Source organism: Silurus aristotelis (genome assembly GCF_946808225.1).
Source record: "Silurus aristotelis genome assembly, chromosome: 10".
In the NCBI taxonomy this organism is placed as follows: Eukaryota; Metazoa; Chordata; class Actinopteri; order Siluriformes; family Siluridae; genus Silurus; species Silurus aristotelis.
In genome coordinates, this window is record NC_139583.1 from 3,990,891 (window position 1) to 4,008,223 (window position 17,333).

Below are 17,333 nucleotides of genomic sequence, written 5' to 3' on the forward strand. Positions count from 1 at the left end.
CATTGCAATATCAAAATATTTCCTCTGGAATACTTGCTTTTATGCTTAAGACACACATGTCTGTAGTTGAATGCAGGATTCCTTTGTGTTAACATAAATAAGATGAAATGTGATTTTTTTTTTTTTTATCTAGAAATGTTATGTTTTTTGTTTGCGTGTTTGTTTGTTATCAGTAGTATTTTCACATATCATCAGTATCACCAGATGTCAAGGTTATTTCTATAGCGCTTTTAACAATGGACATTGTCTTAAAACAGCTTTACAGAAATAACAAATAAGAATGGAGACATTATATATATATATATATATATATATATATATATATATATATATATATATATATATATATATATATATATATATGAAAAAGAAAAAATGATGCTTGTAGATTTTAATATTTTTTTTATTTATAGGGATTTAGAAGCCATTTTGCCCATCATATTTTTCTTTGTGTTTAGTTCAGGTTTAAACAGAATAATATAACATTTAGGAGTAAATATACAGAACAGTAGAGCAAAACTGGAGGCTAAAATGGCAAAGATCTCCACAGCTACAGTGAATTTTCCAGGAGAGCTGACATAAGCTGGAATAAAAGTGATCCACACTGCACAGAATATGAGTATACTGAATGTGATGAATTTCGCTTCATTAAAATTATCAGGCAGCTTTCTAGCTAGAAAAGCCAGGACAAAACAAAAGAAAGCCAGAACTCCAATATAACCCAGAACTGCCCAGAAACCTATAGCTGAGCCCAAGTTACACTCTAATATGATCTTTTCCTTGAAGTAGTTCATGTTCATGTAGGGAAAAGGAGGAGAAATTGTTAACCAAAGTATACAAATAAGGACCTGTATAATTGTAAAAGCAACTACACTGAGTCTCTGCTGTAGAGGCCCAAACCATTTCATGACATTGCTGCCTGGAAGTGTAGCTCTAAAGGCCATTAACACAACCACTGTTTTCCCCAGAACACAGGAGATACAGAGTACAAATGTGATCCCAAAAGCTGTGTGGCGCAGCATACAGGACCATTTAGAGGGCCGTCCAATAAATGTAAGTGAACAGAGGAAACACAGAGTCAGAGAGAAAAGCAGCAGGAAGCTCAGCTCAGAGTTGTTAGCCTTAACAATTGGGGTGTCCTTTTTTAGTAGAAATAAAACAGCCACTAACAGAGTCAATGAAGCTCCAAGTAGTGAAAAAAATATCAATATAATACCCATAACCTCTGTAAATGAGAGAAACTCTATAACTTTTAACACACATTTATCTCTTTCAGCATTAGACCAATATTCTCCTGGACACTGCTCACAGTTATTTGAATCTGAAAAATAATCGTGATTGTCATTAGGAAGGAGAAAATGTTTTTTTTTTACGTTTTATTTGCTGATGCTTTTTTTCAGGAACTGAATCCTGAATAATAGGAGAAAGAAACAAATTGTATGACTAACAAATTGTCTTTGAATTTTTGTAATGTTAAAGTTACCTGTGTGGTTACTGATCTCTCCCTCTGCACATGGCATACAATCATAACAGCAGACAGGCCTTCCTTTCTGTACAGCTTTCCTGGTTCCTGGAGGACAGCTTTCACTGCACACAGACCTCGGCTTCTAAAGTTAGCAATATAATATAGGTGCAGTTAACACTATTGAAATGCAATTTTTAGCTTTAATAATGGATTCTTTATGGCAGATTTGTAGCACAAATTCTCAACATATTATTGACCATATTTAATGAAAACTTAACCAGCGTTGCCTGTACCTCTGTTTTTCCTCCAGCCCAACTTATATTGTTAGAATTTAGGACAAATTGTTGTCCACTTGGCAGAGAGGCATCATAATACCCCACAACCATAAACTGCACTTCTCCATCAAAGCCTCGTTGCCAGTTTACTACATCATATTTTGCAGCAGTTGCCCCAGTGCTGTCAAACCAAATCTGTTCTCCTGCTTTGGTTATAAAGTTTACTTTTTTTAGTGAATCAACAACCTTGAAAGAAAAAAAAAAGCAATTGCAATCATTGAATGATGTGTAATATCTTACTTGGGTTGTTTTTTTTTTTGTTGTTTTGTGATTACCTGCATTGATGGTATTGTCTTCCCATTTCCACACTTCTGGTTTTCTGTGCATCTCAATAGGCCATGTAGAGAATGTGCCACCGCATAAATCGCACTGTAAATGTTATTTGCGTATCTCAATTCTGATATGTCTTCATTGTAGTTTTTAAAGGGAAGGATTTCTTCATATTTGCTACAGTTGTTTTCAGTGTGAGAAATCTCTCCCTTTGTGTTCAAACAAGGGAAATCTGTTTGCCAAAACTCTTTTACAACATAGTCAGCAAAACCAGCAATGTTCAATTTTCCCACATCGAATCCTAGTGATCCAATCAGTACATTGTAACTTGTTGGCGTTACTAGATTAACTGCAGTAATCCATGCCTCGACACCAATCATCTGGTAGCCAGTGACGTTCTTCAGAATAAGTTCTTCTACTAAAACATTCATCTCAATGTGACCAAGAAATACAATGATTACTTTAGCTGTGCCTTTTGTAATGGTGTCGACCACTTTCATTAGTTTGGCAGGATCTGACCGATCAAACTTCTCTGAGTACTCAACACATATTCCCTCTTCTTTGGCTGCATTCAGAAAAATGGCCATTCCGTTGTTTCCATAGTCATTATCACTGTTTACAGCTCCCACCCAAGACCAGCCAAAGTGCTTCACCAAGTATACCAAAGCTCTACTCTGGTAGTAATCACTCGCTATGGTCCTGAAGAAAGAGGGGTACTCTTTTCTGTTGCTCAAACATTCACATGTGGCCCCATGGCTTATCTAAATAAAGAGAGATCATTTAGTGAAAATGCATTTTGCAGAATATAAATATAAATTCCAAAAGCATACTTTAACTAGGACCTATGCATCATTTATATCTGTTATTGTGTAAGAGAAAAAAGTGAGAAAAAAATAACCTAAAGAACAACAATATATAAGACTATTCTTAATAATGCTAATGCTAAGAGGCATAAATAGACATATATGCTAAATGTTTGCAAAAATATACTTTATATTTCTACCTTTTTGGATTTGGGAAATAAATGAACTCAGAAATATGGTTACTTGGCACAACTTTTACTCTCCCAGAGTTTATTTACAATTAGTAATTACAATATTTGATTCTTACCACTGGTATTTGAAAAGGTCCTGTTGTTTTTGTGAGTACTACAGTAGGAGAAGATTCAGATTCCCCAATGATGGCTTGCACTGCTGCTTGTACAGAGCAGGCCTCTTCTCCCATTATATCCTGACCATTCATCAACGCCATGGCTGCTTTCATAGATAATAAACTTGAGCCACAATTGTCATAAATCATGTAACCAATTGTGATATTTGGGAGCAAGTTGTTGTTCCTGTTGATTTCCTCAATTACAAAAGTCATGGTCTGAGCAAATCGAAATTCTCTAAGGTTAAAGCTGTGGGAAAAAAGTTTAAAGAAAACAATAGAATTAAAATTCATTTTTGAGTAAAATCTAAAATACACAGTTTTTTTTTCTTTCGCTACCAAATTAATAACTTAAATGTTGCAACCGTAACAAACCTAGTGCAGATTAAAGGTTCAGGTTTTTCAGTGTATGAAAGTGATGGAAGTTTTGCATCACCATGTATTGAAAATAAACCTCCGATTATCACGTCTCCATCTTTGAATAGCAGAGGATATGCTGGGCTGTCCAGAATATGGCAGTTTTTCCCATTTGCCTGGCCAAAATAAAGCAACAGTACAAAGAAAAACATCACAAACTTAGTCCACAGCCTTAGCTTAATAAATCTCCAACAGATGTGGCAGTCATATTTTTATAGACTTGTAGAACTGTTTGCAATATGACCAATATATCTGGACAAATCAGAAACCCTAAGCCTTGTGATGTCATTGTGCTATTGTGTTGCAAAGATTCTGCAGGTTTTATTACTCTTTTTTCAATTCAGATTATTTTTCACTGCTAATGTAGATTTGTGGACAAATTGCATATTATTGGCGGACAAATGATTGAGTTTGTCATCAAATAGTTTATTGAACTGTTCTATAAACACTGTTCTTGAAAGACCTGTCTAACCCATTACTCTAAAGTCCACCATAGGTTTTAATTTGTTTGGAGATGTAGAGATTGTGAAGACCAGGGATATCAGGATTTTTTTTTTTCGTGCCATTGTTTATTTAGGTTTGTATTTTAGAGTTTTTAATAGTGTCTATTAATAAAAGTGCTATATATAAAAAACTGAATTTAATTGAAAATGTTTTATTATTGTATAAAGGGTATACATTAGAATAACTTTTTTGATTTGCAGTCTTCTCTAAGACGACAATTGAAGTCAAACTATACATGCAAAATGTAAAAAAAATGATAATTGTGTTGACACAGCAGGACGGTGATAGGGGTATAAAACCATGTAAAAAAAAAAGGCAGTAGAATAAGTATTATTTTTCTAAAAGCCTGGTGGACCTCTGAAGACCTCTAGCTTGAGGTCTACAAGACAATCCTTCTGCAGAGCTCCCTTTAGAGGTCAATGTGGTTGTCTGTCTCAAAGAGCTTTACAGTAGGCAGAGGCCAACAGAATAGCCTTCTTAGTGAAGCTCCCTCTAGTGGCTAACAAGTCAACCTCCCCTGAAGATATTAGGCCAGAAGCCCACAGTGTTCCCTTGCAGAGGTTCCTCCAACGGCCAACAAGATGGCCTCTCCTGCCATAGGCAGATATGGTGGCATCCCAACTCCTGCTTACGCCTGAGGTTGACCATACAGCTTATCAAGCTGACCCACTGAGTTTGTCCCAGCTCTGCCTCCAGACCCCAATGTGCCCAAATCACTGCCTGCTTTACACTACATTACACCATGTATTAGGTATCTCAAATCCCATCGATTTAATTCTTGGTCAGTCTACTTCAGGCCTGGGGATATCAATAACACAGACATGCATGAAACATATGCAAAGTTTATTGGCAGAGAGACCTCCTTGATTACTGATGAGATTATGGAGATACATATCAATACTGTTCTTGTACTGTTTTTGGTACATTCATAAGAATTCATCATAAAGATATGACAGTCGCAACATGACAATATGCAAGGCAAGATAAAAGGAAAGAAGTCTCACAAACTAGTTAGGAACAGCAAACTGCTCCTGGAATAATTGAATTGGAATATTACCTAATAGAAAGTAATGCAGCCAATATCTGCCTAAAGACCCGGGGATATGTGTTTATGCTTTTTTCTTTTGGCTTTATGTCATGTTTCCACGGATGTTTTTGGTTCTGTCCTTTACGTAACCTTAATGCCATGTTTTGAGTAGTGGGCAAGTATAAAACTAAGGATTTCTGAAATTAGATGATTTTTAGGTTGTGATAAGATTGCATGGAGTAGCTTTCATGGCTTTTAGTCTGTTGTATTTGTTGTTAGGCCTTCATCACAGAGTGACCAAAACACACATTCTTATATAAGGGTCATAAAAATGCAACTATAAAAAACAAAAGTATCATCTATTGTGTTCCTTCTACAATTGTATCTGTAATTATGTTCAATTATATACATTTTATCTTTCTTATTACTAATGATTACAAATGCATTTGTAATATGACCCAGACACAAATTATATATTTTATATTCACCTGTTTTTGCTGTGTCACTGTTGTTCAGACAAAATGTCATTCCCTACAGATGCAGAACGAAGCACTGATCATGTTGCAGATAGCAGGGGGTTAATTAATATGATTGTTATTTGCGATTGTAATGTTTGCTGGGCCAATATTAGACTGTTTTCCAAGAGAGTGGAAATGATTCTGTTTTGTCAACTAGTTCTCAAGTTCAAACATGTCACCTGATAATTCCCTATAGACTTTCTTTGTTTCTGTCAAATGCTCCCATCTGCACTACCTCCCTGAAGTCCTGCGTCTAAAGCACAATAACCTTTATTCATATTTTTCTGGTTTTATACAGAAATTAATAAGTAAAAGTCAAATATTCTAATATTAAACGTTGTGTAAATTAAATAGTTAAGCTCCATACTGATGATTTGTATGTAAGATCAATTCTAAGGTGTCATATTTCGAACAATACTAATAAATAGCAGTTTCTTGAGGCAATAGACAGTAAATTAAATACCTGGCATCTCAATGATGAACAGAATGAAGCTATAAATATATAAACAAGCCCTTAAATAAACAACTTTCTTTTATTCATCTATAAAATATATCCCTATATGCATGTATACTACATAAGGTTTGTAAGGCCCACATACAACTTTCAGGTTGATATCTGCCATCATTTTCATTGACCTTTGCTGAACCTATACAAGCCCTAAAATAGTATTTGCAAATTCTCTTTGATTCATTTATAGATACATAACTTTCAGAATTTAGAACTTCTAAATTGAGAATTGTATTGTAATTCTCAATTGTTTATTCGAATTCAAATTTTATTTGTCACATACCCACTAATACAGAGTACAACATGTAGTGAAATGCTTTTTACGACTATCCAACATGTAAACATGAAAAATAGAAATAGAATATTAAAATAAAATAAAATGATAAAGTGTATTGAAAGTATAACTTTTATATCTATATAAATATATATTGATATTTATTTATTTATTTATATATTAAAAGTTTTTCCTTTTAAGTGTGTCAGGCCCACATCAGTGAAGCAGGTATATTATCTCCTGTTGCTAGAAACAAAGGCCTTATTTCAAGGTCCATAATATATTTGACTACCATTTAATACTGGAAGTGGTCCATGTGCTCCAGTTTTGATAAGGTTGACTTTGAGAGCCTCTGGCCAAAATATTAATCTAACTGCCCATCTCTGGCTACTTTAACATTGGACCAGGTTCATTTTGTCTTGGACCATTTGTGTCAGAGGCAATGAAATATCACAAGAAATACTGTTCTGTGACTAATTAAATCCTCAAACCTGTAAAAAAAAAATTGTCAAGTTTCTGTGCATATGGTATATTTACATATTAAAAGGAATAGATTCATCTGTATAGGTTATGAGATAAAGGATTTGTGCAAGATCTAATGATTCATAATACTAGATGAATATAGTTTGGTGACACATTTTCAGTTCAGCCTTCATGATTGAGAGCACTAAATAACCTCATTAATGCCATCTTTAAGAATTCCTTATATAATTGTGATTCGCTCAGAAAAGTGCACACATACTGGGCCATGATATAAATGAGTGAAGGCTACCTAGTTATTAGGATTAGATATTATTACATTTTTTTATTCATTTTTAAGTACCAAATGCAATTTCTGTTTAATTTTGTACTGATTTTCTTTCCTTTTCTTATATGGTGCACAATATTATGAATATGGGATGTTTATAATATAAGATATGCTAATTTTGGGGAAATCTGTTGTTAGATCCTAAATGTAAATGCAGCAAATTAATAATAAAGGCTGACCACATAGAAGTTGAAAATTATAACATTATTTAATAAACAGTTATGGATATAAACTATTTTAAGCTCAATTCAATACCAATGCTTTTTCAACTTGTTTCAACCTGCCCTGATGAAACGGCTGTTTATTTTTCTAATCATGTTTTGACCGAAAAGAATAATCCTTTGTGTATCACCTGTTATCTTTAGCACTATGCTAATCACACAGAGCAGCTAATTAATTTTAAAACGACATCCATAATGACACAAGGCCTTGTTTGATTTACTGAGTTGGAAACAGTTACCTGTTGGCACATGTCTAACAAGTTGCACCACACCTGACACCTCCCCTCAGGACAGGGCAGAATTGATCAGTAGAAGATGCCACTTTTCTGCTGAAACTCCCTCAGCAGTTTCCTATTTCAATTAAAACATGTCCTTAGGCAAGTATTAATTAAAAACAGAAACAAAGGCAGAAAACAGGAGTCTTGTTTGGCTTCAGCTCAGTAACAACAGAACTCATCTCTCAGGATTTGACTGATTTGTTTTTGTCAGTCTGGAACTGTCACTTGTACCCTAAAGACAAAAAGCTATATTTTCTTTGGTTCATGCTAATTAAATTGAATGCAAAAACAAATTTGAAAAACATTAACACTCTTGCATCAGTCGTGCATCAAATTAATTTGCTGCTTCATGATGACCTTTTGATAAAGTACAAGAATATGCTTGGCTCAATATATATATAATCTACTGGTTTAGATTAATAGAATAAAATTAAATTATATGTTAGATCATTAACCACAGCGATTCTTTCTGTGGATTTATGTAAACGGATCACTGTGCAATGTGGATGTAATAGTTTTCCAATAGTTATTAACAGTTGTCCATCATTATCGGCTAAAGCTTTTAACAATGGTCATTGTCCCGAAGCAGCCTAGTGAACCATTGTTGATTTATTCATTGATAGAGACTTCAAACACTGTTGTACATCGCTCTGGATAAGGGCATCTGCTACGTGCATAAAGCAGCTTTACAGAGATAAAGAGGTTATAAAGTTGGAAAGTTATAGTGCTTCGAAGTTTCAGGGATATAAAATCATAACAAAGATATCTGATATAATTGATATTACTTATAACAGACTAGTGTGAGAGCAAGCAATTTTACCGAAACAAATGAAAGCTCTACATTTCATGTTTTTGCATTATTGATATACAGTATGCATGTCCCATATTAGTCAGAAATGAAGAGGAAATGGATATAAATGAATGCTGCTTTCTGCTTCACACTATGTGTGACTGTTAAACCTAAGCAGGAAGCTGGAATTAGAAATGTATTGAACATACAGTACACACATCTCTGGGCTACTGAACATAAGATTGGGGGTTCAAACCCTGGTATTGCCAAGCTGCCACTCTTTGGGGCCTTGAGCAAGACCCTTAGCCCTTTGTGCTCCAGAGGTGCAGTATCATAACTGACCCTGTGATCTGTCCCGAGCTTCCAAACATCACTGGAATATAAGAGGAAAGAATTTCACTGTGCTGTAAAGTACACGTGACAAGCATAAATCACCTTTCTTTCTTTCTTTCTTTCTTTCTTTCTTTCTTTCTTTCTTTCTTTCTTTCTTTCTTTCTTTCTTTCTTTCTAATGAAAACATTAATTAAAAATGTTACAAGGTAATATGTCATATTTAGGTCACTTTTTTACTGAAACAGAAAATTCATATAATAATAATAATAATCTTCTTTTTTCTTCTTCTTTCGGCTGCTCCCATTAGGGGTCGCCACAGCGGATCATCCGTTTCCATACCACCCTGTCCTCTACATCTGCATCTTTCACACCAACTACCTGCATGTCTTCCCTCACCACATCCATGAACCTCCTCCTTGGCCTTCCTCTTTTCCTCCTACCTGGTGGCTCCATCTTCAGCATTTTTCTACCAATATAATTCATGTCCCTTCTCTGCACATGTCCAAACCATCTCAATCTCGCCTCCCTCACCTTGTCACCAAAACATCCTACATGTGCGGTCCCTCTAATAAACTCATTTCTTATCTTGTCCATCCTCGTCACTCCCAACGAAAACCTCAACATCTTCAGCTCTGCTACCTCCAGCTCCACCTCCTGTCTTTTACTGAATGCCACTGTCTCTAATCCATACAACATCGCAGGTCTCACCACAGTCCTATAAACTTTCCCTTTCATTTTTGCAGATACCCTACTATCACAAATCACTCCTGTCACTCTTCTCCACCCACTCCACCCTGCCTGCACTCTTTTCTTTACTTCTCTAACACACTCTCCATTACTTTGCACTGTTGACCCCAGGTACCTGAACTCCTCCACCTTCTCCACCTCTTCTCCCTGCAACCGCACCACTCCACTGCCCTCCCTCTCATTCACACACATGTACTCTGTCTTACTCCTACTGACTTTCATTCCCCTTCTCTCAAGCGCATATCTCCACCTCTCCAGGCTCTTCTCAACCTGCTCCCTACTCTCACCACAAATCACAATATCATCTGCAAACATCATAGTCCAGGGAGACTCCTGTCTGACCTCGTCCGTCAACCTGTCCATCACCACTGCAAACAGGAAAGGGCTCAGGGCCGATCCTTGGTGCAGTCCAACCTTCACCCTGAACCAGTCTGTCGTACCTACTGCACACTTCACTGCCGTCACACTGTCCTCATACATGTCCTGCACCACCCTCACATACTTCTCTGACACACCTGACTTCCTCATACAATACCACAACTCCTCTCTCGGCACCCTGTCGTACGCTTTCTCTAAATCCACAAATACACAATGCAGCTCCTTCTGTCCTTCTCTATACTTCTCCATCAACATCCTCAAAGCAAATAAGGCATCTGTGGTGCTCTTCCTCGGCATGAAACCATACTGTTGCTCACAGATGGTCACCTCTTCTCTCAGCCTGGCTTCCACTACTCTTTCCCATAACTTCATGGTGTGACTGATCAACTTAATTCCCCTGTAGTTACTGCAGGTCTGCACATCTCCCTTATGCTTAAAGATCGGTACCAGCACACTCCTTCTCCATTCCTCAGGCATCCTCTCCCCTTCCAGAATCCTGTTAAACAATCTGGTTAAAAACTCCACTGCCATCTCTCCTAAACATCTCCACGCTTCTATCTGTATGTTATCTGGTCCAACCGACTTTCCATTCTTCATCCTCTTAATCGCTGCTCTCACTTCCTCCTTACTAATCCTATCTACATCCTCCTTCACCAACTCCACATCATCCAACCTTCTCTCTCTCTGATTTTCCTCATTCATCAGCTGCTCAAAATACTCCCTCCATCTTCTCAACACACTCTCCTCATTAGTCAACACATTTCCCTCTCCATCCTTTATTGCTCTAACTTGCAGTACATCCTTCCCAGCTCGGTCCCTCTGCCTGGCCAATCGGTATAAATCCTTTTCTCCTTCCTTAGTGTCCAACCTCTTATACAGCTCCTCATATGCCTTTTCCTTGGCTTTCGCCACATCCCGTTTTACCTGCTGCCGCATCTCCTTGTACTCCTGCCTACTTTTCTCATCACTCTGTCGATCCCACTTCTGTTTTGCCAACCTCTTTCCCCTTATGCTCTCCTGCACTTCCTCATTCCACCACCATGTCTCCTTGTCTTGCTTTCTATTTCCAGATGTCACACCAAGTACTTTTCTAGCTGCCTCCCTCATCACTCCTGCAGTAGTTGCCCAATCATCCGGCACCTCTTCACCACCACCAAGCCCCTGTCTGACCTCTTCCCTGAACCTCACACTACACTCTTCCTCCTTCAGTTTCCACCATCTTATTCTTCTTTTAATCCTTACTTTCCTCCTCTTCTTCTTCGCCTCCAAAACCATCCTACAGACCACCATCCGATGCTGTCTAGCTACACTGTCCCCCGCCAACACCTTACAGTCTCCAATCTCCTTCAGTTTGCATCTCCTACACAGAACATAATCCACCTGTGTGCACCTTCCTCCACTCTTATACGTCACCCTATGATCCTCCTTCTTCTTAAAATACGTGTTCACCACTGCCATTTCCATCCTTTTAGCAAAATCTACCACCATCTGCCCTTCCACATTCCTCTCCTTAAAACCATACCTACCCATCACCTCCTCATCACCTCTGTTCCCTCCACCTACATGCCCATTAAAGTCTGCCCCAATCACCAATCGTTCTTTCCTAGGTACACCATCTACCACTTCATCTAATTCACTCCAGAATCTTTCCTTCTCCTCCATCTCACAGCCGACTTGTGGAGCATAGGCACTGATGACATTTATCATCATCCCTTCAACCTCCACCTTCACGATCATCACCCTATCAGAATCTCTCTTCACCTCCACTACACTCTTACTGTACTCTTCCTTCAGAATCACCCCTACACCATTTCTCTTTCCATCCACACCATGATAAAACAGTTTAAACCCACCTCCAATGTTCCTGGCCTTACTCCCTTTCCACTTGGTCTCCTGAACACACAGCATATCTACCTTTCTCCTCTCCATCATATCAGCTCCCTCTCTCCCTTTACCCGTCATAGTACCAACATTTAAAGTACCAACCCGAACCTCTACTCTCCTACACTGCTCCTTTTCCTGCCGTCTCTGTAGACGTCTTCCTCCTCTCCTTCTCCTTCTTCGGCCAACAGTAGCCCAATTTCCACCGGTACCCTGTCGGCTAACAATACCTGTGGCGGTCGTTGTTAACCCGGGCCTCGACCGATCCGGTATGAAATTCTCATTTGTGATCCGCATATTTGATTTGGCACATGTTTTACGCTGGATGCCCTTCCTAACGCAACCCTCCCCATTTACCCGGGCTTGGGACCGGCGCTAAGAGTGCACTGGCTTGTGCCCCCCTAATGGCTGGGTTTATAATAATAATAATAATAATAATAATAATAATAATAATAATAATAATAATAATATCAAAGTTAAACATAAAATATCAGACTAATGTTTATTATCTAATGCACATCATTAGACAAGCTTCTACCCAATAATGGGGAGTAAACATTAAGGCCCTGTACTGCTATGACATTGCCAGCAAATTTAATACAGGTGATTAGCAAGATGTACACTATGGATCACACAATTATCATTACAATTAATTAAATAATAATAATAATAAAAGCAACATGATTTCCCACTTCTCACTGCCTGAGTTAGTAGTTATAATAGCAATACCATTTCTTTTACAAAAATAGATTTGTTCATTTACAAACTGCAAAGTATTTTCTCAATTCTTAAATCTTTGAACACACAATTCACCGATTTCTTTTACCTTTTTTGTCCCACATTCATGATTATTGCAAAGTATTGTATAGTTTGTTTGTAGATCACCTGACCCTGCTCTGTTTTTTTTTTTTTTTAATATTGTGTTTTTTTCCTCACTTCTTTTTTTTTTGTTGTATTATTCTTCCTTGGACATAATAAATAACTCCTTTACCTGCATTTCTATTCATCTGCATCTTCATTATGTGATTAATAATTGGAGTTGTACTATTATATATAAACAATTATTATTTAAGTATTGACACGGTGTTAAATGTAAATAAAGCAGAATGTAATTCTCATAATCTCATAAACCGATATTTTTTTCAGTCTAGAACATAGCAAACATATCAACTGTTTACAATGAGGAATTCTCCATTTTTAGGAAAATATACGGTAATTTTTTATTTAATGGCCGCAACAGTCTCAGAAAAACTTTGGGACGTGGCAACAAAATGCTGTAAAAGAAAGTGCTACTAATAAAAACAGCTGGAAACACATTTTGTAACTAATTGGCATAATTGGCAACAGGTCAGTAACATGATTGGGTATAAAAAGGAATATTAGAGAGGTAAATACTCTTATAAGTAAAGATGGGTTCAGGTTCACCAATCTTTATCAATCATTACATGTTTTTACACAAATATCTGTACTTTCTACATCTTACATTTTCAAACCAGGTTCATTACTTTAGCTTCAATCTATTTGGTGACATTATCAATATTTTTTCTTCTCGTTGTGTGCGATAGGCTAACCTACAAAGCAAACAACAAGCAAGTCAGAAGACAGCAAGATGAGACAGATGGGGTCAGTGATGTAAACATGACTGAGAACAGAGAGATTTCTGATCACCTGAACATCATCTTTTCTCTGCTTGTGTTCTATATGTTGGATGTTCAGCCTGAATACATTCATTAGGTAACATTTTATATTAGTTTTGTATTCATATATTAATATGATGTGAGGTTCATTTACCAGCATGACACTAAAACAGAAAGTGGTATTGACTACATTTTACTGAAGTACATGTCAGATCACAAACCTCTTTAACTTGAGTGAAAAAGTGTAGTCAGTACTTCAACTTTTACCAGAATCTTTCAAAACATGAGTATCTGTACTTCTACTTAAGTGAAGGATGTGTGTACTTTCACCATCCCTAGTATGGGTGCATTACTACCTATGTACTGGCTGAAAGGCTCCATCAATTCTTAAAGGTATATACAGGTTTCAGAGCAACATATGCTTCCATACAGATGACGTCTTTTTCCCGCAAGGCCTCGCATATTACAGCAAGACAATGCTAAACCGAATACTGCATCTATCACAGCCGCATGGCTTAGTAGTAGAAGAGTTTGGGTGCTAAACTAACCTGCCTGCAGTCCACGTGCATTATGAAAAATACATCAAAGAAGACCCAGGACTGTTAAGAAGCTAGAATCCTGAATTAAACATGATTGGGACAACATTTTTCTGCCCAGGTTCTTGATGTATAAAAACTGTTGTTAAAAGAAGAGGTGATGCAACACAATAGTAAGACATGTTGCATCCATGGGTTTATTTTTCATGAAATGTAACATTTTCTAAGTAATGTTTTCTAAGTTTGTTTTTTTATGAATAAAATGTTGGTTTATAAGATTTGCAAAATTGCATTCTGTTTTTATTTACATTTTTACCCAGCGTCCCAACTATTTTGGAATCCTGGTTCTATAATAGTATAAAATATAGTATTTTTGATTTGTTTCTATATTTACTATCCCAGTGTACCACTATTATAAAGAAACTAAAGGTTTATTGTTAATAATGCAACAATGTTTAAGTAGGTGGTAACATCCACACTTAAACATCCCACAGGGCATCACACTGGATCCACTGACTTATCTCCTGGTCCCCTCACTTTCTCAGGTAAGACACAGCTGTCTAAAAAAATTGTGATTTTCTCAGACCAGGCCATCTTCTTCCTCTGCTCCATTGTCCTTTTGTAGGAGCTTTCGATATTGGACAGTGGTCTACATGGGTGCTCTGCCTGACCAGAATTCAACAGAGTACAATGTACTGTGCATACTTAGAGTTCTTTTTTTTTTTTTTAGCTGCAGTAGATCTTCTGTAGTATATCTAGTGTTCTTTGTATTCTATCTGACATATTGTCAGGGATCCACCAGCCACGCCTCCACCTATCACTCCAAGCAGCTCTCCCACATACTAATCAGCTACACCTGGCCCTTATCAGTTTGCACTCTATTTAAACCCCGTTCTCCCACCAGTTCTTTGTCCGTTCTACAGCTTAGGCTTAAGAAACACTCTGTTTCTGATAATTATTGGTTACAGTGTGTTTTGTTTGCCCATAGTTTTCACCAGGATTGTTGAACCTGGAGTTTCGTTGTGGTTTTGCCGTTTTCTGCCTTGCTCTATATTTCTTCCATTAAAAACCTTGGTGGATTGCACTTCGGTTTTCCGGCACGTTCTTTTCGCCTGACACATATGCAGGCAAAAAAAAAAGCCACACACACACACACACACAAACACAAACACATGTTTTGAGTCACATTGTTTTGGCTTCACAGCTTGTAACTGAAAGACCAAGAAACTGTGTGCTTGCAGATGCTACTGGTGCTAGTAAAACATTTGTGTCATCTCAGAAATATGAAGAAGGAAGTTGTTCAGCAGCCAGTGGTTAGTGTACTTCAGAGTCTTCAGAGCAAGAAGTGTTCAATAAATGTTTATAGTTTGGATTTATACTGATAAATGACACCTTTCATCACTGACATGATTTAATGCAGGGATTAGAATTTAGCTTTCAAAAGTGCAGCACTTCATTCCACGTGTATTTGTACTTAACATTTGTTCTAAGTTTGTCAAAGGTATAAAGAGTACTTGAAAATCATACTTGAGTGGAAGTATAGATACCTTACTGCAAACATACTCCAGCATACTCCATACTCAACCCAGATATCCATCAAACAGTGTTGGGGCTTGAAGAAATTCTCTTCCTCTGATGAGGTGGTATCACGTGTAAGATGTGAGGCCTCCTTTATATTTGCCTTATGAAATGTGCCAAGTAGGCATTTATTGTCATTTCAACCATATACAGTGCATTACACAGTAAAATGAAATAACATTCCCCCAGGACCAAGGTGCTTCATCACACAACATAAATTAACAAAGAATGAACAAGGAACTACATACAACTCGAAACTACACAACTAAAAACATAAAATGCGCACGTGCAACATTTAGTGCAAACAAAATGGAACAACACAATATAACGATAGTGACTGTTGCAACAATACACATTTATTCATGTTTCTCCAATCATTTAAAAGTTTTAAAACCAGTTTTATGTAAAGCGCTTATGCACTTATTTCGTTTAATTTGTTTATCTCAGTATTCCAAAGTTCCAAAGATTATATATATAGAATTTTGCCAAATTTTTTGGTTCATGTAATTTTGCAGTGATGTTACAAAGTAGAACATACAATTCTTTAAATGAACTTAATTATAAAAATAAAAAAAATTAAAGATAAAAAGTGCACATATTGAATCATAAATTCGTAATATTTAGTAAAGCTAAAAAGTAGTTAAAAAATGACTTAAGCACAATAATAAAGTACAATTTCTTTACACTTCACACCACTGAGGGTCATTTTGAGAGAACTAAAAACCGGCTTCTCTTTATTTACTGTATGTATACACACAAACACACACATAGCATTCAGTATTTCAAAATTAGATGTACAGTATATTTTGCCAAAAAACAAAAAAATCTAAGGGAAAAAAAATCTAAATACATAAACAAATAAACAAATGCAACATACTTTGCAAGTTATAACAGTGTGGTTTGATCCTGCATACTGCTACCTTGCACTATCTGCATAGATACTGATCCTTTGAGAGCTCATCATGTCTGGAGGTACATATACATCTCCTGATGATATTAGAGAGGCCTAAGTAAGGAAAATAGCCTGAAGCTATTATGTCATTATTCTCAATCTGTCTGCATTAAGAGGCCTACAGGGCTTACAAATGTGAAATCATCCCAAAAGTCACTAAACAGCTTGTAATGAGGCCTTAATCTGAATACCTTAATTCTCTAATGAGAAAGCCTTGGGCTAGGCAGAGCCTGACAAGCACAAAAGACATTCATTACTACTAAAAGTAGAAAACCCACTACTTCTGGACAGGTGGGATTTGAAGTTCCTTCATTCTTAAATATTTAGTTGTATAGTTTATTTTATTTACATTTTTTTATCCAACTGATGTAATTCTTACAGAAGTCCTAAGCTATACATTATAATATTTTGTTCTTTTTTGTTTTCACATGATCGCGACTTTTTCCGCCATAACAAAAGTGTGTAAATTGTTATCATGACTCAATTTTCTCGTGATCTTGACATAGACAAAAGCTTGACTATAGCTCTGTGTCTGTCAGTGATTGACAACTTAAGAAAAAAAAAATTGAAAAAGAACTGGGGAGTGGTGGCTCCAGCAGTTAAGGTGCTTGGTTGCCGATCGGAAGGTCTGGGGTTCAAGCCCCGGTATCGCCAAGCTGCCACTCTTGGGCCCTTGAGCAAGGCCCTTAACCCTCTATGCTCTGGGGGTCCCTTACGAGGGAAATAT

The 17,333-nt window shown here is 36.9% G+C and overlaps 1 protein-coding gene across 1 annotated transcript; it reads right to left on the reverse strand.

The window, feature by feature from the left end:
- Positions 1 to 407: 407 nt before the first annotated feature.
- Positions 408 to 14,195, reverse strand: LOC310732068 (extracellular calcium-sensing receptor-like; the record flags this gene model as incomplete). Its single annotated transcript, XM_083552307.1, has 7 exons — positions 14,089 to 14,195; positions 3,595 to 3,752; positions 3,181 to 3,469; positions 2,076 to 2,831; positions 1,759 to 1,986; positions 1,484 to 1,607; positions 408 to 1,321 (listed from the first exon to the last, which is right to left on the reverse strand). Exons 1-7 carry the CDS (start codon positions 14,107 to 14,109, stop codon positions 408 to 410), a joined length of 2,490 nt encoding a protein of 829 aa, XP_083408433.1. The 5' UTR covers positions 14,110 to 14,195.
- Positions 14,196 to 17,333: the final 3,138 nt, after the last annotated feature.